General features: G+C 44.5%; 2 protein-coding genes across 3 annotated transcripts in view; both read left to right on the top strand.

Annotated features, from left to right (window-relative positions):
- The first annotated feature begins 45 nt into the window (after positions 1–45).
- On the top strand, positions 46–7,209 carry faxcb (failed axon connections homolog, metaxin like GST domain containing b). Its single transcript, XM_027031548.3, has 6 exons — positions 46–557; positions 2,403–2,538; positions 2,769–2,965; positions 4,499–4,716; positions 5,212–5,328; positions 5,741–7,209. The coding sequence occupies exons 1-6, from the start codon at positions 298–300 to the stop codon at positions 6,034–6,036; spliced, it is 1,224 nt and encodes a 407-aa protein (XP_026887349.2). The 5' UTR covers positions 46–297; the 3' UTR covers positions 6,037–7,209.
- A 10,358-nt stretch (positions 7,210–17,567) lies between these two features.
- The window catches only part of fbxl4 (F-box and leucine-rich repeat protein 4), an 8,408-nt gene continuing 1,712 nt past the window's right edge, over positions 17,568–24,263 (top strand). The window contains exons 1-7 of one of the 2 annotated variants that reach the window (XM_035528325.2): positions 17,568–17,704; positions 18,754–19,361; positions 19,742–20,072; positions 21,549–21,793; positions 22,080–22,293; positions 23,674–23,745; positions 24,102–24,263. The exon at positions 24,102–24,263 is cut by the window's right edge and continues 151 nt beyond it. In XM_035528325.2, the coding sequence (XP_035384218.1) occupies positions 18,856–19,361; positions 19,742–20,072; positions 21,549–21,793; positions 22,080–22,293; positions 23,674–23,745; positions 24,102–24,263 (1,530 nt within the window). In that variant the 5' untranslated portion in view covers positions 17,568–17,704; positions 18,754–18,855. The remainder of the gene's footprint in view (positions 17,705–18,753; positions 19,362–19,741; positions 20,073–21,548; positions 21,794–22,079; positions 22,294–23,673; positions 23,746–24,101) is intronic. The other variant, XM_035528326.2, reaches the window with a different exon arrangement.

Genomic DNA, 24,263 nt, shown 5'->3' with positions numbered 1-24,263 from the left:
GTAAACAGTAAAAAAAAAAAAAAAAAAAAAAGGAACTTCATTGCTACTGCTTGACTACAGGCTACTGGTGTAGTGAGTCTGCGTCCCTCCGCGCCGTGACATCACTCGTCTCTAGTGAAAACAGACAAAGGCAGCGGAGGATGCCGAGCTGGCTGTGCGAACAGCCCTCAACACGTTTCCGATTCGCGTTATGCTGCTGGCATAACACAAAGCTATGTATGAGCAGTAACCGACTGGATGTATAAATGAAGTCGAGCAAGGAGTCCTGGAGAAGGCAGGAGGCGGCTGTGAGAGAGAATGCACTGGGTTGCTGGGATTGCCTCGTCCCGGTCGTTCGTGGTCGATCTCGACCGGAATCAGAGTTTGCCCTTCGGACTTTATGGCTCTGACCATCGCCACTCATTCCATGGGTACATAGTAGCCTCCCCTCTGCATGATTTCGGCGGGAACATGTCAGGATTGGTGTCCGACTCTTGGTGGAGAAAGACTCTGTATATGACTGGAGGAGCCCTGCTTGCTGCCGCAGCCTATCTGTTCTACGAGCTGCTCTCGGTCAGGTAGGTTCCGTCTTCGGGCTACGAGAGAACGTGGGGAAAATCCCTCATTGCACTCCACTAGAGAAGTCGCTGTTGCTCTAGATATTGGAGGAGACAGTGGCAGCTGTGCAGGTTTATCTAGATCACCTGGAGGTCTGTTTGGCGTCCGTGTCATTGCAAGGGGATACTCGCCACAAATTTGTGATTTTTAGTTGCCTGGTGGTTGGATTATGTCACGTGTTCCGAATCACGTGTACATGCAGTGACTGTGCGCTTGCACACCCAAGGCGCACTGTCACCAATTTGCTATGATGAACAACAACAAATCTTCTGGATCTTCCATAATTACTAGCCTTCGCTTCTTTCAAAGATTAACCATAAAACAAACAAACAAAAACAAGCAATATGAATCTTGTGTCAGATTGCTCCATCCATTAAAACGGATTTTTGGGGAGAGGAACGTGACGTTCTTTACGTTGCCGAGTTTGGTCAGTGCCCTTTATTGTCTGTTGACTTGGTTTATTACAACGACGTGTCGGCTGCATCCATAAATGGCTTGCTACAGCGACGTGTTAAAACAAGCAGAAAATTCAGCACCACTGATGGTGGACCGCATCAAATGTCACTTTATCCAAGTCTGTGATCACAGTTTTCAGCATAGATCGTGGATCGTTGTTATTTAAGATGATGGGACCAGTATGTCATTTCTTAGACGCTTTAATATTAACTATTATTATTAAATTAACCATAGTGAATAACTAAATAACTATGCTCAAAATGACAAGATATACAGCAAAATCATACTTTATTTATGTTGTACATTCTAACATGATAGTGCCTGCTAGTAGCAATCATTTCATAACCTGGTTCAGGAACAAACATCCTTTCTGTAGTGACTATAAATATGGACTGTGTTTCCCTTATTTGTGTCCTAATACACAATCTGTGCTCATCTCATCTGGGCTGATCCATTAACTACCATTCAGAAAATTCTGTCTTAAAAAGACTGCAGTTGGTTCAAAAATATAATTTACATTTATATGACACTTATCTAAAGTGACTTACAATTATGACTGAGTACAGCTTGAGCAATTGAGGGTTAAGGGTCTTGCTCAGGGGGCCAACAGTGGAGGGGCTTGAACCAGCAACCTTCTGATTACAAGTCAAGGACCTTAACCACTGAAATACCACAACCCCTAGTAAAGTGTTATAATAAAATATTCTCACTCTTGTCAGCCATAGTTTATCATATATATCAAAACTAACACCATGCATGTTTTACTGGTTCCTATGTAGCAGATTTGCTTGGTAGCTGGTGTACATTGTCAGTGATGGGATGGATATGTGTTGGGTTTTGTTATTTGCTGCAGAAAGCGTAGGGTTTGCTTTGTACCAAGCAGTCTGTCTCATCCAACTCTCCTCTAGTAAGCCATTAGTGTATAGGGATAACACGCTCATGCACCTCCTGCTGCTCCTCCTTCATTATGCTAGGAAGTCTCATTAGTTCCATATGTCATGGTAATGAAGCTCTGGGCATTTTGGCTTAATCCTCCCCAGTGATGCATCCATTCTGGAGTTCAGCTTTAGTGTTAATATTATCAACATGGACTACGCAATAGTACATTATAGAATTATGTGGCTAACACGTCAAACGAGAATTCATCATGTCAAACCCTGTCTTTGGCTATATTTTGCTATCATGTATTGTGTCATGCTATCATGTATCAGTCATTGTCATCTAATAACTTTATAAAACACAATTTAGTAAACCGCTGTTTTGATGGAAGCATTTTTCTCTCTTTTGGAATTGTGTTAAGGGTGAGTTAAGGGTGCTTGTTTCATGTGCTGCTGTGCTGTGAACTGCAGGAAAGAGCTGGAGCTAGACTCTAAAGATGCCATCATCCTTCACCAGTTTGCCAGGCCCAAGAATGGTATGCCAAGCCTGTCTCCATTCTGCCTGAAGATGGAGACGTATCTGAGGATGTTGGACCTGCCCTATCAGGTAGGTCCCTGCTCAGTCCCCTTACTGCTGTACTGATGTCATTTATTGAATTAAAAGGTTTCTAAACAGTTAGTTGTGTATTTTGGAGGTGCATATTAATCTGGCTACTATGAGGACTAATATGGATACATAGTGTTGTTGCATATTGTGTTATAGGAACAGTCATAAATTCTACTGACTTTAAAGGCAGTGTTTAACATAAATATTATTCCTCTTTTCCCTCTCTGCAGAATTACTTTGATGGGAGCCTCTCACCTCAGGGCAAGATGCCGTGGATCGAGTACAACCACGACCGAGTGTCTGGGACGGAGTTCATCATGGATTTCCTGGAGGAGAAGCTGGGCATGAACCTCAACAAGAGCCTGAGCAGGCAAGAGCAGGCCGTGGCCCGGGCCATCACCAGAATGGTGGAGGAGCACTTATACTGGTGAGGGTCTGGCACCGCTCACACAGCCTGGACCACGTGCACTGCGAAACAGCGTTTCATACTGATATATCTGCTAGTGTCTGCAGGGCTCAGGGGGCACACTGTGTCGGGCTGATATGGAGATGGAATCTGAGGCATGTGCGCCCTGGAGTCAAATGTGCTGCAATTCTTTCTTCATTTGCAGGGGTCAAAGCATTTGCTTTCATCCAGATGATGGACAGCTGACTTAATATTTACAATAAACAAAAATCAAATTTGTTATGACAATTAAAAATGATAATAGTCAAGACTCAGTATTGTTTTGCATAAAATATCTTCTTCTTTTTACCATCCTGAACTACACAGTGTGACATTTGCATCAGGGCTGAAACAGTGCTTAAGGCACCAGAAGGATTGTTCAATAGTCACAGTGATGCGTGTTCTACACATGCTCCCATCTGTGTCTTCCTTTTGTCAGCATGTGCATATCGTCATTCTCTTGCTGTCCTTCTCTCTGTCTTCCACTAGCTGCTATATACAGACCTGTATACAGATCTTGATTTAATTATTTATGGTCAGAGAGCATTGTGGTTAGAGCCCGCTGACTCTAGAGTGTGAGTGTGTATGTGTGTGTTTCTAGAGGACGTGTGTGTGTGTGTGTGTGTGTGTGTGTGTGTGTGTGTGTGTGTGTGTGTGTGTGTGTGTGTGTGAAGGACTTTAGCCCATGTAGAACTATAAATAACTCTAAAGGATATCACTGTAAGGTCATGGGCAGGAAACCTGGATTACTGTTACTGTTCTCTTTCAGTCAGGACAGTGCCCTCCATTTTTATCAACCTCATCTTCTTCTATTTAGAACCCTTCAACATTTGAGACAAACCAACTGGAATTTAAACATATTGTAATGGCAAATCTTTGTAATCAGTGATGTATTATAAAACCTTGCTTTTTAGGACTTTGTTCTGAGAAACATTTAATTTGAAACATATGCACATTTGATGCGTGTGGCTTTATGTCTTGAAGCAGGGGTTTCTGTGTCTTCCTTTCTGGAGGTACAAATTGCTGTTAGCCTGAGAAGCATCATGCTGGCTTATATCCATTAGAGGAATGCTTTCCCCAGAGATGGTCATGTAGCTAAAAATGAATAAAGGCTACTAGGAGCAGTTAACAGATCTTTCCATCTTAGCAATGTCAGCTCTTTTGAGTGTGGCGTTCCTTTTTAGACCCAGTCTACTGAGAATAAATTAATTAGAAATTTGTAATTAAAAATCACAGCCAAAATAATTAAAAGGTCAAACATGCAAAAGTGTCTTAAAGTATGAAATAAAGGCTGTTCATGTTTGGGGCATTATGTTGATATGATGCACTTTAGCATTGCGAACCTTCTGAAATACTGCAAAGCATTTTCTGCATCCAGAGAGACGCTGCAGACAGAGTAGTGCTGTTCTTCCTCTTCTCTTCTCTTCTCTTCTCTAATACTCAGAGACAGCATGGATCCCTTACCCATTACTGAGATGTGTATGTGGGTGTGTATGTGTGTGCGCGCAAACCTAGGATGATCGCGTACTGTCAATGGGTGGACAATGTGGAGGAGACTCAGAAGATGCTGGAGGCGCCTGGTCCCCTGGGGGAGGTGCTCAGGTGGACTCTCTGCCAGCTGAACGGAGGTCTGGTGAAGAAGGAGATGTACTGCCATGGCGTTGGCCGCTTCTCCCGAGACGAGGTGTACATGCTGATGGAGCGGGACCTGCGCACACTGGCCTCGCTGCTTGGTGAGGAGAGCTCTCAAAACCTAGCCCTTGATGAAGGACAGGGGGATGGAGCTTTAGAGAGAGCGAGAGAGACTGTGTGGGGGTGGTGGTGGTGGGGGGGGGTTGGTGTTTGTGGTTGGGTGTGGATGAGTGAAGTTTGTTATGGGATGAAACGTACATCATGGGCCTTCCTGTGCCCGCGTATGGCAATTTTTCTGTTTTCTGTGGTTTATCATACTGAAATAAGGGCTGTTTAAAAGAGGGTTCCTAAAGATAGAATGCAGTCAGTTTTGCTCACACTTTGGTCTGGATTTGCAGGCCAGTGTCCTGGATTTTGCCCCTTCCACATGCGTTCTCTCGATCTCCTACAGGAATATCACTAGTGTCTGCCATGTGGCAGCTGCAGTTTTATGATTCAGATTTTAAAGTTTCCCAATTCTGCAGCCAGATTAGAGCATCCACTGGGTTAGTAATGTTTGATATGTATGTGTGCATGTGTGGGTGGGTGTTTTATAGGGGATAAGAAATACATTATGGGCTCCAGAGCGTCCAATGTGGATGCTACAGTGTTCGGACATCTTGCCCAGGCTATGTGGACACTACCTGGCACAAGACCCCAACAGCTCATCAAAGGTACCAAAACACACTACTTGGGTCCAATAAACATGAATAACTTAACAGTTTTTACTTCATGGAAACTAAGGTGAAGTGAAATCAAATTGTTTTGTAGGCCTCACATGTGACTGTGCACCTAAATCAACAGGGATGGTTTTGGTCATGACACTGGGTTTGAAAGGCACTAGTTCAATTGTGTCATTTGCTTGAAGATCTTAGGCCTTCTGAGTCATACTTCCTCTATATTCCAGAGGACATCATATACACCAAAGTTCTGGAGTTTTCATTACCAGTGATTTATCATGAGAAATGCTAACCTTAGCATTAAGGTTAAATGCTAACCTTCTGGGCTCTTATAATTCCCAGGGTTAGTATAGTCAATATTGCTGTAATGATGCTACTGAGATAACATCCTCTTCCCTGCCTGTAGGTGAGCTGATCAACCTGGCCATGTACTGCGAGCGTATCCGCAGGAAGTTTTGGCCTGAGTGGTTGGTGAACTTGGACGATTTGTATTTGGAAGGAGAGAATGACAGTAGCTGTGACACACCCAGCCATCTGCAGGAGTGTGGCCTGTTCTCCCGCACGGACACCCTGGACGAGAGCTCAGGCAGCTGCCTCACGCACACTCACACACTCTCGCCAGACGACCGCTCTGGATGTTCACTCTCTGACTCTGACATCGAGCTGGATGGGTCAGATGATGAGCACCAGGCCAAAGCTTAGGCTAGGGGACATTTATGCTGGGTAGATCTGTCTGGAACCATTTGCCAGATCTGACAGTAGCATTTGGACTGTCCGCACCGCATTATGGGATATGAGGTTGACACCATGAGTCCTAACATGCTCTGCACTGATGCTCTTATTCAGCATCATTTTAAAAAGTGAGTGTGTGTGTGTGTGTGTGTGTGTGTGTGTGTGTGTGCATATGTGTGTATGTGTAAATGGGTATGTAAACATGAGGGTTTTTATGAAAGCTTCAATGTTTCAAAGTAGTGGATCTGTGTTCCACTGAATTCCCAGTGAATGGTCCTGTTCTCTTGTACTTTTCTTTTCAGTGAGTTTATCTTAGTTTAGCTAGTACACATATATTTATTCCACACATCAATCAAGCAATGAGCGTAACCAAGTAGCAGCTGTAGAGATGCTGAAGAGAAAGCAATGAAATGGTGAAGAGAAACAGGTGTAATGTTATTAACTCACTCAGTTTTAATTATTACGCGCGCACACACACACACACACAGAATGAGAGAGCTACATTCAGATATTTCAGGCCAGTGTCCACTGGGTTTATTACATCATAAAATGGTATTGCTTACTTTTAAACACAAGAGGGCACTGTGACCATTCTCAAGATGTCATGTGGAATTTTGCATTTCACATCAATGCTGCTGTTGGCTTTAACTAAACCCCTTCAGCTAACACAGCTGCAGATTCAGCGGCAGGTCTCTTGATGCCTGAGACACATACATTATCCACATGCAATGTATCAGTGTGTGTTAGCGAATCTGCCTGTACAAGGTTTAACAAGCCGTGTGTGGGCTTGCATACAGGCCTGTGTGTGTGTGTGTGTGTGTGTGTGTGTGTGTGTGTGTGTGTGTGTGTGTGTGTGTGTGTGTGTGTGTGTGTGTGTGTGTAAAAGTGTAGGTGTGTGTATAGCAGCATGTGGAGTGTGAACCAGGACTTTGCGTTTACAGATGGATTAGACAATGCAGCTGGATTACATCTTTATAATCATATTACCTCTGCCTGTGGATTAGAGTTACTTCACAGGTGGTTTTGTTTATTTGTATTTATTTATTATTTGTGTACAATTCAGTACAGCGTCAATTGAAAAAAATATTTGTTTTTTTATCTCTTAAGAGGGTTTATTTTGCACAGTTTGTACGTCCTAATAGAAAGGATTTAATCAGCATAGAGACACCAGTGGGAAATGACCAGCACTGACAACAGAGTCTCCTATCAACCAAGGATGTGTTGGTCCCACGTTCTGCCTGTGCAGAAATCAAGAGAGAAAGAGTGTGTGTGTGTGTGTGTGTGAGAGAGAGAGACCAAGTGTGTGTATGTTTGCTGACACAAAAAAAAAGATCTAATACATGGAGAATCAATGAATCACTAAAGTCTACTGCATAATCTACAATCTACATCTACAATTTTACATTTACATTATCTCTACATAATGTATAGAATAATGTGTCAGGTTTTATACATAGAATTATCAGTTTAACACACACAAGCCCTAAAAATATGCTTTTGATTAATCTCAAGCATTTACAAAGGAGATGTAGTCTCCTGATGTGTAGAGAGAGAAACTTGGCTTGGTCTTTCAGAAGGAGATTCTAGCCTGGAGCTTTACATGGTGTTCTCTTAGTTTGACAGCCCGGCGATGGTTTTGTTTGTGGGGGATGCATTTATAGCTGGAGCGTAGCTGGAATGTCCTCTGTTCTGCTCAGCCCCATTACATAACAGTCTGTGCAAGGGACACCACAATGTGTGATGTACATATACCGTATGCGACATAGAGTCAATTGTGAGATACTGTGAGACTCTGAGATATTGTGTACTTAACTTCCTCTTGAGTGTGCAGTAGCTTTAAAGGAAAGAGTGACTGAATCAATTACACTAGATGTGAAAATTACAATCTGTGCCTCAGTGAATCCTTTAACTGTTTTTTTTTTTCTTTTTTTTCAGGTAAAAAGATTTTATTTTAAAACTTAGATATGGCTGAAGAGAGCAGAGCAGAAAGGAGTCACTTGCCACAAAGGTTTACGTAGGCCTACTTGATGAAGCTGATTAACATCTGATGAAAGCTATTTTAGCTTGTGTGTGTGTGTGCGTGTGTGCGTGATCTGAGCCACCATGTTTTAGTCACTAATGAGTGGCAGCCATCCAGGCGGTGAGGCAGCTGATTAAGAAGGAGCAGGAGCAGTGCAGGGAGAGAGCAAAACAGCAGGGAGAGAGACAGGGAGAGAGAGAGTGGGGCCACGGATCAGGAAGCGGGCTCTCCGGGGATGGAGCAGGTGCAGTCTGTGAGCAAGGCCTTTGGGCTGCAGGGAAAGCCACAGCATAAAACAATGTGCACTGTGCCATCTTTTCATTTAGACTCTCTCTCTCTCTCTCTCTCTCTCTCTCTCTCTCTCTCTCTCTCTCTCTCTCTCTCTCTCTCTCTCTCTCTCTCTCTATCTCTCGCTGCCGCTTAACGGATCTGTGCTCCACTAAGACACTAAGAGGGTAAACAGAGGGAGGGAAATTAAAAAGGGAACTCCCCTGGCACCTCAAAACAAATTAGAGCAAACAAATTACACAGAGTCAACACACATGCACACACTCGCCTGCATCTGTGGCTCTGGACTCCAAAAAAGTAAAATCAACCTAAGGCACAGACTCCTGCCTGCACGCATTCACTTGTAGCCTGGCGTGTATGAGAACTTACCAGTCAGCACAGCGCGAGCAATGTATGCAATTACCTTTGTGATTTCAGGCCAGTTAAAGCGCAGTTAAGTGATAACGATAGTGTAGCTTCAGAGCCTTTCCTTGGCCTTGTAAGCATGAGAAAGCATTCATATACACACTTGCCCACTGACACCCACAATCACACATATATACACACACATTAATAGCAGTGATTCAACCTTGGAGCTAATGTAGTGATTACACGGGATCAGCTGGTCAACATGCGGAAAACTGTCTTTTTTATTATAACACTCTGTGTGTGTGTGAGTGTGTGTGTGTGTGTGTGTGTGTGTGTGTGTGTGTGTGTGTGTGTGAGTGAGATTTTTTTTTGCTGGCCTTGTCTCCTGGCGCTCTAGCCACCTGGCAGAGACCATGACCTCTCCATCTGCCTCCTGCTGTTTGACTGTGTGTGGGTGTATGTGTGTGTGTGTGTGTGTGTGTGTCCTGGGACATGAGAATACAGTGATCCACTCGGGCCAAAGCTGGTGGAGCTGGTGCCAGGTGGCTCTGAGCTCTGCACCCCACACTCAGAGCTGCCTGCCTCAGGTGCCCTCACAAAGGCAGCCTCTAACACCAACAGGTGGCGCTGTTTTCTTAAGTAATTAAGCCCTTGTTTGTTTATTGGCATGTGCTGTTTTCCAGATGATTTTGGCTGTCCCCTCAGCCCACTGGACAGAGGCCAGCATGTGTTTTCATGTCTGGCCGCCTGTTATCTAATATTTTTCCTCAACTCTGTGTGTCTTTTGAAAGTTTGTGTGACTATGTGTGCACATATCTGCATTCATGTCATTAAACGTATAATAATATCCATCTATTTTTAGTCAGGCTCTGAAAGCCCAATTTGTCTTAACTGGAAACTGTACTCGAAGAAAATATAATATAGCACGCACCATTACAGGGCAGGTACTCAATGTCTTTCCAGAACCAGCTTTTCTTTTGGGCTGTGACCCAGTATTTGGGCTGGGAATAGACCGGCTCCTAATCTCAAAGACGGTTTAGAAAGTGAGAGCGTCTGAGGGAGTGTGATATCCCTCTGGAGAGGCGGCACGCTGCGCCTTCCTGCTGTATGCCAGGGTCTCTGTGCCACTATCTCCAGTCTCGTGCCACTTCTCACAGCTTCGGGATGTTATCTGACGCAGCTTACGCCCTAATACCGCAATTGTTGGCCTCTAAAAACAATCATTAGCAAATCCGACGAGGGCAAGGGGGAATTTAGCAGTGTTTTCTTTCCTCCTCTGTACCCCCCCCCCCCCCCCCCAACCCCACACACACCCCCACTCGAATGCAGGGGGGATAATGTCAAAGCATCTTTCACCTCAGATGCATTATGGGGGATTATTCTGAGGCAAGACCCCAGGATGTTTTTCTCTATTCTAATTTTTTGCACTTCACGGTTGAACCAGACATGCTAGGTAAACACGCTGGCGTCACACTCTGTTGAGTCTTCAAAATTAAAAAAGGCAGAGACAATGGCAGGAGGACATGAGCCCGGTAAGACCCTGGCTCTGCTGGGACCAGGACTGGGGCGGGCGGGCGGAACAGGGCCTCACCCTGGAGTGTGTGCGTGCATTCAGGACTGCATGTGAGGCCCAGCCACACTGTGCCATCTGTGTCCTGCCACGCTCTCCCCTCCTCCTCCCACTTTTTACACTCCAGCCACAGCGGATGTGAATGTGGCTTCCAAACACAAACACAACACAAGCTCTGCTGCTGAGGGAGCATCCCCAAAAACCCACGTGCAGTAACCCACTCGCTGGGCTGTTCTGCGGTGAGGTTGACAGCACTCCTCAAGTGGATAGACATTCATAAGCAGCTGTCAATCATTTCCCATAACAAGACAAATAATAAATACTATGTAAAGCCTTTTACTTTCCATGAATGGACAGAAGAGTGTACAACAAAGACAATATATACTGCTAAATTATTATAAATGTACCTTTATGGCAAACGTATATTTAGATGAACACTTATTACAAGTGGTCAGTAATACCATGCTGGAGAATTAAAAAAGAAAAAATTATATTTAAATGACGGATCAGCTGGACTGTGTTTTTATAGTTTTGGCTTTACAGGTGGGTCTAATGTACATTGACTTAATAGATGATTAATGTTTATAATACGTTACGCCAAGTCAGATCCAAGTCCCTTTATTTTTATTTTCGTAAGGTGAAATTCTGATGTTCATATTTTACGTCTGTAATTATGTCTGAGGCAATGCATCAAAAGTTAGCAGAACATTTGCATGCTGTGCCCTCGTGCTTTTGTATTGTTTGATTACTTTTAATCAGTAATAAGCTGAAATCTTTGTACTAGAGATTTTATTACCCTTTTGTTTATTCACAAACACAAATTTGCAAATCTGCAAATCGTGTAGGCAAGAACATATTGATGCGGCTTTGGTCTTCTCGCCACCCAGAGGCAGCCAAGCGAAATGCTGCGGATCATATAAGCTGCCGGGTTCGCGGTGTAGCACTGAGCCGTCCCTCTGAGAGCTTATGAAGTTCATTAATCTCATTAAATATGTCTTATAGGCCAAATGAAAGGCTGAGTGGCTTTCCTGCAGGATAAGGGCAAAGGAAATCTCAGTCTCAGAAGACAAGCCAACGGCTGAGTTGCGCGAGCGGTAGCATGCCTCATCACGCTCTTAATCACCTATTGTTTCCAACCACTTCGTGCTGTTTTAATGAGAATCTACAGGCACTTAGATGTAATATGAATTTTCTAATCTACTGGTCCATTACCAGGGAGTAAAATGTTATTGGTTTATTAGTAATCATACTTTTAAATAGCGGCGATATGGCTCCCCTGGGGCTGTTGCTGGGTTGTGACTGACTAATTGAATTCTGAGCTTGTGGTAAGGGGGGGCTCCTCTGCCTTCCGTCGGAGATGTGAGCGTTGGAGTCTGTCGGTTAGGAGAGAGCGCGTACGTAGTCTCACTTCCACGCTCTCACCCGGATCAAACTGAATTCAGGGTTTCCATAGCAACACATTCAGATCATCCATCACTATGAGGAAGGGCAGGTCAAAGGCACATGTGGTGATGAAATCAAGCAAATCCAGCAGCTCTGTGAATAACAGTTTTTTTGGTTTTTTACTGTTAAATTATAGAGAGGGATAGAGGAAGACCTTAATTTAATTACTTTTTTTTCTTTTCACTAAAGTTATGTTCTGTAGCTTTACATTATGACATAAAATATGTGTGTGTGTGTGTGTGTGTGTGTGTGTGTGTGTATGGAGCACTGTATAGGTAGTCTGCTGCCTTGTCTCTGCTGCTATGACCTGTTGTTACAGAGAAAATCTATCACTTGTTGAATTGCCTGTGAGTGTTGCCACAAAATGGCAGCAATACATTCTCATATAAAAGTGCTGGAAGGTTAATTAGATCCAATTGCCTAGTGAGGACTAAATCTATTAGCTCTTTGTGCAGAGAATCAATCAAGAAGCACAATTCTCACTTATTTGTCATTTTGAAGAATTACTTGTTTGAATTTAGAAACACAGTCCTTCACACAGTAACCTACTATGATTGCCTCTTCATTAAGCATTAGTGATTAAGACATTTTATTCAGGATTCTGGATCTGTATACAGGCTAGCACAGGCTGCGTCAAACCAATGTAAAGATCCAGTGGTGCTATAACACTGAACGCAGACCTATGACTGTGGAGGATAAGCAGTGCCATGTGTAGCATAGAAGCCAAGAGTCTTTAAACATTGCCACGAACTAAAGGTAAATTCCTGTTCTACATTTTTAATGAACTGTTTAGGAAGAAGGATTTGGCCTCCCAAAAGGTTTCTTGTTAATTCTATTTTAGGACTTTTTCAAAACAAACTTCGAAAAGCTGGTTTACAAAACCATTAGAGCAACGATAATCAAATGTTAGCCAGTGGTTCTCTTCACAACCTGTCCAGCCACAAACTGAGCACAGTCCAGCTAACGAGCATGGCTATGACACCACCCTGTACCGTGCAGCATGTAGCCAGAGTGAGGCAGGTGGAAGAGCCATAGCAGATGATGGAGAGGCTTATGTTATGTCGCTGTTAACTAGGAAACTGTGGTGTTATCAGGGCTCTTCAGGCTTCTCTGACGGGCTGCTCCCCAGCAAGGCTGGAGGTGACGGATGCTCTATGTGCCCTAATTATTGTGTTGCTTTGGGTCTGAAGCTACTTAGAGATGGGATGCCCTGTGCTCTTCTCATAGCGCTAATGGATGGAGCTTTATTCAAATGCCTGCCCTTCTATCACCACGGCCAGTCTTGTTCTGTCCCTTCCTGCTCCGCTCAGTCTTGCTCCACCCAGTATGGATGCACCCTGGTGGACTTGAAGTGAAATCATAGACATTAAATTCACCAAAGGCTGGACTCAGTAGCTGGAGAAAAATATTTTGGCTGGAAAAGACGGCCAGATAAACATCTGTTATTGCGGGATGCTTTGTGTGAGCAAAGGTAAGTGTACGCAGGCAAGACTGAAATGCATAATGTTGTTTAAATGTAAAGTGCTGTTTAACTTTACACTCTAGTCTAGTCTGCCCTACTCCAATACTCCAATGCGATGTTTGCCATTGAAAAGAGATTTTTAAAAGTGAATAAATATGACAAGGAGAGATTGTGTGTGTGTGTGTGTGTGTGTGTGTGTGTGTGTGTGTGTGTGTGTGTGTGTGTGTGTGTGTGTGTGTGTGTGAGAGAGAGAGAGAGCATTATTTATATGGGAAATAGTTATATATGTAGTAGAAAATGTGTGTGAGCATGAGGGCACTTCTGTGTGTGAGAGAGAACATTTTTGGCAGAGGGACAGTGTGTTTCTGTAAGAGAGAGTTTGTATATGTAAAAATGTGTTTGTATGAGAGAGAGAAAGTGTACTTGTAGACAAAATGTATGTGAGAGGGAGTGTGTTAGTGTGGACAGACAGAGCCATGCTTTGATGAGCAGTGCCCATGCTGTTGGAACTCCTCACACAGAGACCGTCCCCATCTGTCCCAAATCATTCCGGCTCTGAGAGTGAGCAGCAGCAAAATGTCAAAATATTTGAATAAATTCTCCAGGAAAGTGCCAGGGTGGTGGGCAGGGGGAGGGGAGTAACCGCAGCTCCACTGGGGCAGGAAGAACTCAACACTGGTCCTGAATTAACCCTTCATATTACAGTAAAGAAGATAAAGCCAATGAGCAAATGTAAGGAAGTGTCCCAGTTTCACAGCCAGTAGTGGTGTCAGATCTTGAGTTCACTCAAAGGCATGGAACCAAACTGCATTCAGGGTGTGGAAGGACAAGGTTACAGCTTGACCTTGCAGCCTTTGAGGAACAGCAAGAAGTACATAAGTTCATTTCAGCAAACTCCCCCCCCCCCCCCCCCCCACGATGTTTTTGTAGAAATGTCCTGGGCACCTCCCGAGGCAGTAAGATGGTGTGGTTTTCCCTGTACTGCACCCACGTTGGTCTGAGAATACACTGACTTTACCGTACTCTGAGACTACACTAGTATGAGATTACACAGCTCTGAGATGACACTACTCTGGAACTACACTACTCTGCGATTGTTCTGTTTGGAACCCCACTAGGCAGAGCTTTACATGTTCTTTTTACTTAATTACACCCACTTTGCACAGATATTTTTTTTTTAAATATTGTAGTTGATAATACTATTATTTGAAAATGGGACAAAAAAAGAGGACATTAGTAACAAAGATCCAGGGTCACTAAATCCTCGTCATATCAGAAACACTCAAAAACTAGGTAATTAATTATTTTTCTCTAATCAGAAATGCTATGGAATTAAATAATGTTGTTCTATTTTTTCCCATTCTTCCTTAGCCAGGCTTGGAATTTGCATGAGTTTTATGAAAAAGATAAATCTTGTATCTAGGGGAAAGATCAAGGTTATGAGTTCCTTCCTGAAACCAATTAGAGAAACAGTTGGGCTGGAGGACAGACCGAAGACACAATGCCGTGCGGATACCCTGTGTCCTCCATGCTATCCTCCTGCATTCCTCTCTGCGCCAATTATATTTGCAGATTCTGTCATTTAGACAAAAGGCAAAGAAGTTTGGTAATCAACACAAAATATTTCAACTGCTCTTTAGGCAGTGAGCTCTGGCGAGTTTTTAAAATTAAGTCAATAGTGAGAAAGCGCAAGTAATCAAATATCATTCTGATAGGCGGTAACTCCAGATGAATTATGAATAATTATGAATAGTGGTTTATAGGTAATTAAAAACAGGTAAGCTGTTTATGGAAAAAAGGTAATAGGACTCTTTTCTTTTCCACGGCCATAGCAGCACATTATTTACCCCTGTTTATTATTTGACTATGAGTCAAAACACTGGTGTTTATTATTTGACTATGAATGTATGGCTCAAGTCGGGGCTGAGAACAAAAGGGAGCAATCAGTATTTAATGACCTGCCCTTCTGCCCCCCAGGAGCATGAATACAGCCACAGCCCTTTAATATACACCCACCACAGGCTGATGCCATGGAAGCATTGTGGTCTGGTTTCACAAGTACCATTGAAGTTTTCAATCAAATGTCATTTTCATCCTGGAACTAGGATATTTTGCAAGGAAAATAAAGCCTTTGTCAGTGTTTCATTCAGGAAATGTTTTTATTCCATAGAGTTCCCTCATCTATTAACTTGTAATATATTCAAGTCTACTATACATGAATAAAACCAATCCCTGCAGCGGTCTTCAGAGTGTGTAAGTAAATGTAACTTGTTTATGAGGTTACACTTAATTTAAGTTAATGACATACTTCATAATGAGATCCCTAATGGAAGCTCCATAATGGGCCTGATGCACAAATCTGGGATGAGCTTCCCAAAAGTATTACAGAGAGACCCCTGAACAAGTTATACCCTCTCTATAACGGTGGAAATGATCTGTGTTTGATTTTGGTCCCTTCTCGCATTATCTCTCTTTCTCTGTCTCTCTGCCTCTCTGTTGTCTCTCTCTCTCTGCCTCTATGTGTTCTTTTCCTTCTAGGAGTACAGCCATCTAGGAGTAGAGTCAGAATCATGTGTTTCCTTTGACAGCTGGGTGAGGGAGAACAGGACTCTGTGTGTGTGTGTGTGTGTGTGTGTGTGTGCGTGCGTGAGATACAGTGGGCTGGCAGAAGACAGGACGCCTGACAGAAGACAGGAAGCGCATCAGCGATGTCTGCTGGCGCTGACAGACGATGACGCTGTCAGTCACGGCTCTGCCTGTGCTGCTGGTCCGGCCTCCATCCTCCGCTTCCCCCTGGTGCGCCACATGCCTTCCCCTTCACGTTCTTCCTCCTGTCCAGACCTGCCGTCATTTCCCAGCCTGCTCACCACATAGGCAGCCTCCATCACGCCACCCCGATCATCCAGCATTTTCTTCTTTCCAGATGATTCTACATCTCATCCATCTCCTTCTCTCCCAGACTTGCGCTGGTACGTGGTGGGGCTGCTCTCACGAGCAGCCAAAGGTTCACTTCTTCGCTGAACACTGTTATAGAACAATGTAAAAGCATTTTCCCCAAACACTGAATTGTGAGATGTTCTTAGTGTCTCTCCCTGATGTACTTAAATGTAATCACTCTTAAACTGGTCAAATCTGGTAGATTCACTACTTTCTACTGATTTAGAATGGAGTGAGGCATGGTGTCCACATAGCAAGATAATGGAAGGATGGGGGAAACCTGGAGATTTACAGCAGAATTGAGGTGCTGGTTAACTGCCTAGGGGTCTGTGGTTTATATAATGTCAATATGGAGATCACATAACACAAGTACATAATTCTGAAGAGAGCATGATAAAGCTCCATGGTGCTGTCTTCCACCACTTTCTGGGTTGATATGTTGCCAGTTCCTTTGTTTAGTTTATAGTGCCACAGGTGTAAAAGGATTTATACTAAAAACAAACAGACAAACAAAAACCCTAAAATAATATTAAGTTATTCAATACTTATGAAAATTAGACATTCATGGTGTACAAAAGCCTTTGTGGTGAGAATGGGATTGCGTCATTTTTGCTAGGGAAAGAGCGATAGGTTTAGTGAAAGAGCTCTCATTCAAGGCAATTATCCTCTTCTGTTCTCCTCCCAGATCATCTGCTAATGAGCGCTTGGCTCATGCTAGGTTGGTGAGGTTTCCGCGGAGACCCGCTGCTCTTTGTATGACAATGGAACCTCAATTCATCAGAGAAAGAAAGTGGCTGGACAAGTCATTCATCGCTGCAAATGCCAGCCAAGATCTGTTTCTCTCTTCAAAGCTCCGCGCCCGGAGTGTGCCCATGATGGACAGCCGTCTGCATGAGTTCCGTGGAATCCTGCCTGGCCCGCGAGCTCCCTCCATGGAGAGACGGACGGGCAGGTCATAAGGGAACACCCATTTATGGGAATATAAATGTCACAATTACCACATTCTCAGTTAATTCTAGTGGACAAATGTTTTATTCAGCACATTAAACAATGTCTCTCTTCCTGGCATCTGATGTTCCAACTCATTAAGACATTAAGCTTTATTAGTCAGAGAATAGACATGTGACAGAAAATATATATTTATATGTGTGTAGAAAATAATATTGTATGTGTGAAGAGGGCTTGGAAAAGGGTGGACGAGGGATTTTCATTAGAGCCTTATGAAAACCCACACATACAAATTGACTCTGTTAAGATATATTATAGGTTATCAGCTTGAGGTATTTTTAATATGCCTTGTCTTCCCTATGCAAAGCAAATGTCACGCAGGTCTGTTATTAAAGCAAAACAAAACATATTACAAAAAGAATCTATTTACGCTGTATTTTACATATTGATATAAACTACAACGTCCACTATGCATTACGAGAAAAAGTTTACCGGATGTTGATATCCGACGTAAACAGACAAGCCTGTGAGTAGGGTTTGCTTGTTGGAAGATAAGCTAGCTAGCTATTCTACAAATGTACGGAGGACCTTTTCCCAATTCACGTTCGTTGTTTGATCCGTTGTAAGTTTTCATGTTGCTTCTTTAAATTGTGTTGGGTTAGTCGCATTCGCAAGAGTAGATATGTTACTGTGGTTTTTGTTCTGTTGATTGACAGCACATTTCTCCTCTCCATTATCATCACTGCTTAGCTAGCTAGCTAACGTAGATATTTGATGTCCTAGATATGCTACTTAGCTAAATAACGTACATAAATAGGCAGCTTACAGTCACAAATAGTCTTGTTATTCTGCCAGTGATGTTTTAGTTGGCTGTCTAACTATCGGTCTAACTATCGATAGCCTAACTATGATAACTAGCTAGCTAACTAGCAAACAAGCTAGCCAGCTATATCCAACGTTACACCTTACCGCAATATACATGGTTACATCAACAAAGTAAATGTGCGTTTGCAAATTACATTTAGCTACTTAACTAGCAAGATAACTGGCCAGAAAAGTTTTTTTAAACTATAGCTCGCTAGCTAGCTAATCTCCATGTAATTTATGCCACCATGGTGTTTCACATTATCCATTAGTCCTGTCTATAGTTACAACGTGACAGCTAGCTAGCTAACATATTACTCAGTGTGCTGAACTAGCTAACGTCAGCTAAATTAATAATTAACGAAAATTAGCCATAAGCTAACTAACTAGATCGTGTAAGTTAGTGAAATCATCTAAATGCATTGCCACATATCTAGCTAGCTAAACCACAACCTCACAAACTAACTAGCTTGCAAGTTAACCAGACAAATAGTTCTATTTATGTACTATTTGCTCTTGGTTACCTGGACGTGGACACTACATAATATTCTTAGAACTGATAGGCTCTCATGACTTTTTTTTTTTTTAAATACTATTTGATGATACAGATTTAATGGTGATATATGGTCATGCAGTCTTTGTGTATGCTGTAGGCCTGTCACCCGACAAGTCAAAAAGTGAGTGGTATAGCTATATGTGGCAGCACATATAGGTGATCCTGAGCAGACGCCCCCACCCCCTTCTGTTCGTAGTGTTGTGCTGTTTTACCCATCTATGTCCTCTTGCTCTTTCTCTATAACCTCGCAGGTCATGCATGCAGCTCGACCTGTAGCCGACGCAATATAGAGTCCCCCTCACCGTACTGTACAGCAGGGGACGCTGTCTGACCCAAGCCAGTCTTCAGCTCCTATGTTCCCTATGCTAACCCTTCTCAGCATGTTTTACTATATCTGTCTGCGGCGGCGGTGCAGGAGTGGCTCACGGGGTGAGGCCCTGGGCAGCCGTCGAGCCGTTGAACTTGGCCAGCGTGCTGCCCTTCCCGTCACTGTGGAGGTGGAGCAGTACGCCAAGGAGGTGCTGGACTTCAGCTCACACTACGGCAGCGAGAACAGCATGTCCTACACCATGTGGAACCTGGCCGGCGTGCCCAACGTCTACCCCAGCTCGGGCGACTTCACCCAGACGGCAGTGTTCCGCACCTACGGCCGCTGGTGGGAGCAGTGTGCCAGCGCGACTGCCCCGTTCCGCCGCACACCTCGTTCCTTCCACAGTCGGGATTACCTGGAACTGGCCTTCGAGGAGCCAGTCTACCCCACAGCTGTGGAGGTGCTGGAGACCTACCATCCTGGCGCCATTGTGCGCATCCTGGCCTGTTCACTCAACCCCTTCTCCCAGAACCTGCCTGTGGACATCAGGTAGTAACCACAGGCCTAAGCTCAACATGGCCATGACTTTCTCTCTCACAGCGCATATGCGGTATGACGCATTTAGTGGTGTTGATGATGGCTAGACTTGATGTGAGAGCACATCGTAAGGGATGCAGTGGTCTTTCTTATAGGTACAGTTTTGTTATAGTACATTCTCTCTTTTCTGGATACTTGGAATAGTCTGTTTTAGCCTGTTAATTGTTGCTTGTCACAATGTTTTGACTGTAAATGTTGGAACGACCATGGTGTTTCCTGTGCTGATGTTTAACCCCCATCATGCTTTCAGTTTTCTGTTGCTGTATTTCTGCTTTGATGAGTTGGTATGCATGTGTTTGGGTGTGTGTGTGTGCATGGCTGCACGTGTGCAGGTGGGAGGTGTTGTGGGCCGACGAACCCACAAAAGCGCCAAGCCCGCACGCCCGTCAGTTCTCTCCCACCATCCGGCCAATCAACTTCAGCACCAACCTGCTGCGGCTGGAGGTGAACAGCTCTGTGCTGGAGTACTACACCGAGATGGATGCTGTCATCCTACGGGGGGTGCGGGAACGCCCCATCCTGGCTCTTTACAAGATGCCCATCATAGACATGAGTGACCTGAGTGACAGTGAGGAGGAGCTCAGTGAGTCAGGAGCCCTGTGCTGCAGACCAGCCGCCAGGCACAATCTGGGCAATGGCTACTTCGACAAGCTACCCTATGAGGTAAATATAGTTTGCCACACAAGCTCTCATATGAGGAGGCTGTAGCCTCACACAGGAGCTATGGTAGAAGTGAATGCGCTAGAGTGGTTAAGGTGCTTGACTTGTAATCGGAAGCTTGCCAGTCAGTTGCCTGCCACCGCCAGGTTGCCACTGTTGGGCCCCTAAGCAAGGCCCTTCTCCCTCGGTTGCTCAAGTTGTATTCGGTCATAATTGTAAGTCGCTTTGGATAAAAGCGTCAGCTAAATGCTGTAAATGTAAATATGTTACGTGTGTGATTTTAAGTCACATGCCTCAGTATGGGTTAACACATAAAAGCCAGAATCGGGTGGGCTTTAACCCCAAGACAGACTCCCATAAAAAGAAAATCTAACCATATACAAGCCCCAATGTAAAATGAATATATAAGCTAAAGGATAACTTTATTAGTTATAACTACTCTATACCTAAAAGGTTGCCATGCATTTTACAGTCAAGTGTAAGTTGTAATCCACCAGCTGCCTCCCACTTGACTATACCTGTGCCCTGTACCTTCAGTTATTATGCATTTATATATACATACACAGAATATTCATACATCACCTGCCATTTTTTAAAAGCAGGTTCTTTAGGGTTCATCAAATCTGCACCCAGTAAGAACATTGCAGACTTGTACTATGCAGCCTGTACTATGATAATGATGAACAAACTATATGCATGCAGCTATAACAGCTACAGATTAGGGGTACATGGTCAAATGATCACTCTATGCACTATTGCCCAACCTATGGTCTGGCCACGGATCTCCCGTACAGTGTGAATGCCATGTAACGCATCTCCAAGTCAGACTGAAGACACAGAGAGAGATGACATGGATATCAGGCTGCAGCTGTGGGGCTTCAGAAGGAAGCTTTTGGCATGAGTGTAGGACCCTTCGCCTCAGGCTTCGGCTTGGATCCTTCAGCCGGCATGTTTATAGTCATTTTCAGATAATTAGCATGTGTCACTTTATGAGGGAGTAATTTTGAAATACCAGTATGATGTGTAGAGCTAGCACAGCTCAGATCTTCTTGCCAAACCACAGTTCCATCAGCATGTCACTGAAGCTGACTTAGGTGTGTGTGTGTGTCTGATATGGTATACCGGCATTATCTGCTAGCTGATACCCAGTTGAACACACTTGCGCTTGTCCTGAGAACACACACACAAGCACATGTACAGAACGTAAACAGTGCAGCTGCAGCTTTCTCATATGTGTACTTTCCAGCACCCTCTGATTTCTCTGTCATAATAAGCTCCAGTGTTTTAACGCTGTTATTGTCTGGTTTACAGGGCTAGTCGGGAAGAGGTTCTGTTCTCCTCTTGCCCCTGTTCTCCCATGACCCCTAATCTTCTCCCTGATATGCATTTACTCTTCTTCTTCTTTCCTTTTTCTTTCTCTCTTTCATTTTCTTTCTCCTCTTTCTGCCTCTCCCTCTCTCTCCTTCCACCCACTCTCAGCTTATCCAGCTGATTGTGAGTCACCTGACTGTGCCTGACCTGTGTCGTCTGGCTCAGACCTGTAAGCTCCTGCAGCAGCACTGCTACGACCCGCTGCAGTACGTGCAGCTCAGCCTGCAGCCATACTGGCCGCGGCTGGGCGACGCAGCCCTGGCCCACCTGCAGCCGCGCTGCACACTCCTGCAGAGGATCAACATGTCCTGGACAGGCAACAGAGGGGCCGTCACCACCACAGGCTTCTGCAGGTGAGCGCTGGGCTCACGCCAGGGGCCAGGGGCCGCACACGCCAGGGGCTCCCACCATCCTGCCGGCCGGCCTGTACCGAACCTTCATTGGGGTGAACCAACTACTAGGGTTGGTTGAATTAACAGTATGAAAACTTGTAATTTTACATTAGTTTATAAAATACCACAGGAAACCCATCCAATTCTCAGCAGAGTTAGCTTGCTGAGTGTAAACCTTACTGGGTCTGCACCTGCAGTAGTGGTGCTGGAGCGCTATGCTCTCAGCGTGTGCGTTATCCTCTCCCAGCTTCATCAGGGCGTGTGGCACGAGTCTGGTGTGTCTCAAGCTCTCCTGTTGCCACTTCCTGAATGAGGCATCTCTGGAGGTTGTAGCGCAGACGTGTGCAGGCCTGCGGGAGCTGGACCTGTCTTCGTGCGACCGCCTCCACCCACAGGCTTTCAGCCACATCGCCAAACTCGCACGCCTCCACCGCCTTGTACTTTACCGCACCAAGATCGAGGTGAGCACAGCCAGGGACGCGGCCTAGGGGCGGGGCCTCCTGTAGACACTTGCTTTTGGTGACATTTAAAAAAAAAAAATGGCACTGATTAATTTTGTGCAGACAAGATGTACACACTTGTGATAAATATTACGTGGGGATAAACATTAACCAGAGGCTTGTCTTATATAGTGTGTTATGGAACGTGAAACGGCTGGTTAAATAAACACGTTCCTAATGTTTTATAGGCATATATGTGGTTTGACTTTGGTGGTAAGGTCAAGATAATGTCCAATTCGGACACTATTATGATATGTTCGTGATTGATGCACATTTAATTCATTCCATGGTCTTAGGCCTTGATATGGTGCAGTTTTGATGTAGGTACCTAACAACCCTGCAGCACGCTACATGACTGCTATCACCTGCCCCAGCCGAGAGACACCACCACCCTAGCAACGCAGAAATCAGCCGCAGGAAAACAGGCACCAGCACAGACACCAACCACAGCGGTGTGGTGAGAGTGTGTACCGTGTTAGGGTTTCACTCTCTCCTCCTGGGCATACTGTTTCAGTGCAGGGATTGAAATTGTTTACTAGCACACACACAGACACATGCAGTGCAAGATGTATCTAGTCTCTTGTAAAATCCACCGTCCCCGCTATTAATCCACCGTCTTCTGCTATTAGGCTGTCACTAACGTAATTAACGGATCTCGTCCTTGCCACAAGTAAAGTAAGCAGGGTACAGTACACACACACACTTTACCAAGGCATGAGAACAATAGGTGTATTCTCTATGTTTTTATGGAGGGTTGTTGAGCTTGCTGTCTTCAAGATTGTAATGATTCAGCTAGTTCAGTCAAAATGAAGACATTTTTGCCTGAAATTATAAACCACACTGTTCTTAATGCCCGTGTTGGGCAGGTTGGCCAGACTATGAGGTCATATAATAGTTGTATTTTGACATACCCATTTCTCAGGATAATGTTTTCTAAACGTAGGCAATGGCACTGCTGTGTGTGAATGAGGCACCTGAGTGTGCTGTTGTCTGGGGCGTGCAGTGTCAGGACTCCTGGATCTTGTTTTCCCTGCTGGCTCATGGGCAGGTCCTCTGTAGTTGGACACTGCTTTCTACGATCATGTAATGGGGCAGCCTTCGCTCATTTGTGTCTCTTTGCTATTTGCGCTTTGCTGTCAGGTTCATTATGTATGTGTTTTTTATTCCATCATTCATTTGTTGCTGTATGATTTCTCCTTGCCTTTTCAACGTTGCGCTCTCTCTCTCTCTCTCTCTCTCTTCCTCTCTCTCTCTCTCTCTCTGTGTGTGTCTGTGTGCGCTTGTGTCTGTGTCTATGTATCGGTGCACGCTCGTGCTGCGCCTTTGTGTGTGCGTGTGTAGCAAACAGCTATGCTGAGTATCCTGACGTTCTGTACTGAACTGAGGCACCTTAACCTGGGCAGCTGTGTGATGGTGAGTCATCAGGGTCAAACAGAAACATAGAATCACCCCAGCCACTAACGGTGTGAGCATTGTGTAACCAACAGACACAGCTTATATGCTCAGTCCACATGTGCTGTTTAATTAGTTAAAACTTTGTGAATAATCAACACCTCTCAGACACACATACACACAGACACACACACAGTGTGTAGTATCATACTGATCTATGGCACGTCAAAAATCCAGATAAGTCCTGACTTTTGAAAATGTTTTGAGAGGCCAGTTTATGAACATTGGGGTAGTGGAGTGTTCTAGCTCATGCCCAGCCCCTGTGGTCAGTGGCTTATGTGGCAAGTGGTCTGAGGGGGGCACTGTTGTGCATACAGCTGGAGGACTACGACGTGGTGGTGAGCATGCTGAGTGTGCGGTGTCGGGGCCTGCTCTCTCTGGACCTGTGGCGCTGCAGGAACGTGAGCGAGCGGGGCGTGGCCGAGCTGGTGGCCGGCTGCAGCCTCCTGGAGGAGCTCGACCTGGGCTGGTGCTCCAGC

This window comes from Electrophorus electricus, chromosome 11, assembly GCF_041902795.1.
Source record: "Electrophorus electricus isolate QZ-2024a chromosome 11, ASM4190279v1, whole genome shotgun sequence".
NCBI lineage: Eukaryota > Metazoa > Chordata > Actinopteri > Gymnotiformes > Gymnotidae > Electrophorus > Electrophorus electricus.
This window is presented reverse-complemented; position numbering and strand designations above follow the sequence as displayed.

Excerpts from the sequence above, each read along its gene's own strand:
- faxcb (XM_027031548.3), top strand. The coding sequence starts at position 298 with ATGCACTGGGTTGCTGGGATTGCCTCGTCCCGGTCGTTCGTGGTCGAT. Across the intron at positions 2,539-2,768 it reads TGTTGGACCTGCCCTATCAG|AATTACTTTGATGGGAGCCT; the intron begins GTAGGTCCCTGC and ends CCCTCTCTGCAG. Across the intron at positions 4,717-5,211 it reads CACACTGGCCTCGCTGCTTG|GGGATAAGAAATACATTATG; the intron begins GTGAGGAGAGCT and ends GGTGTTTTATAG.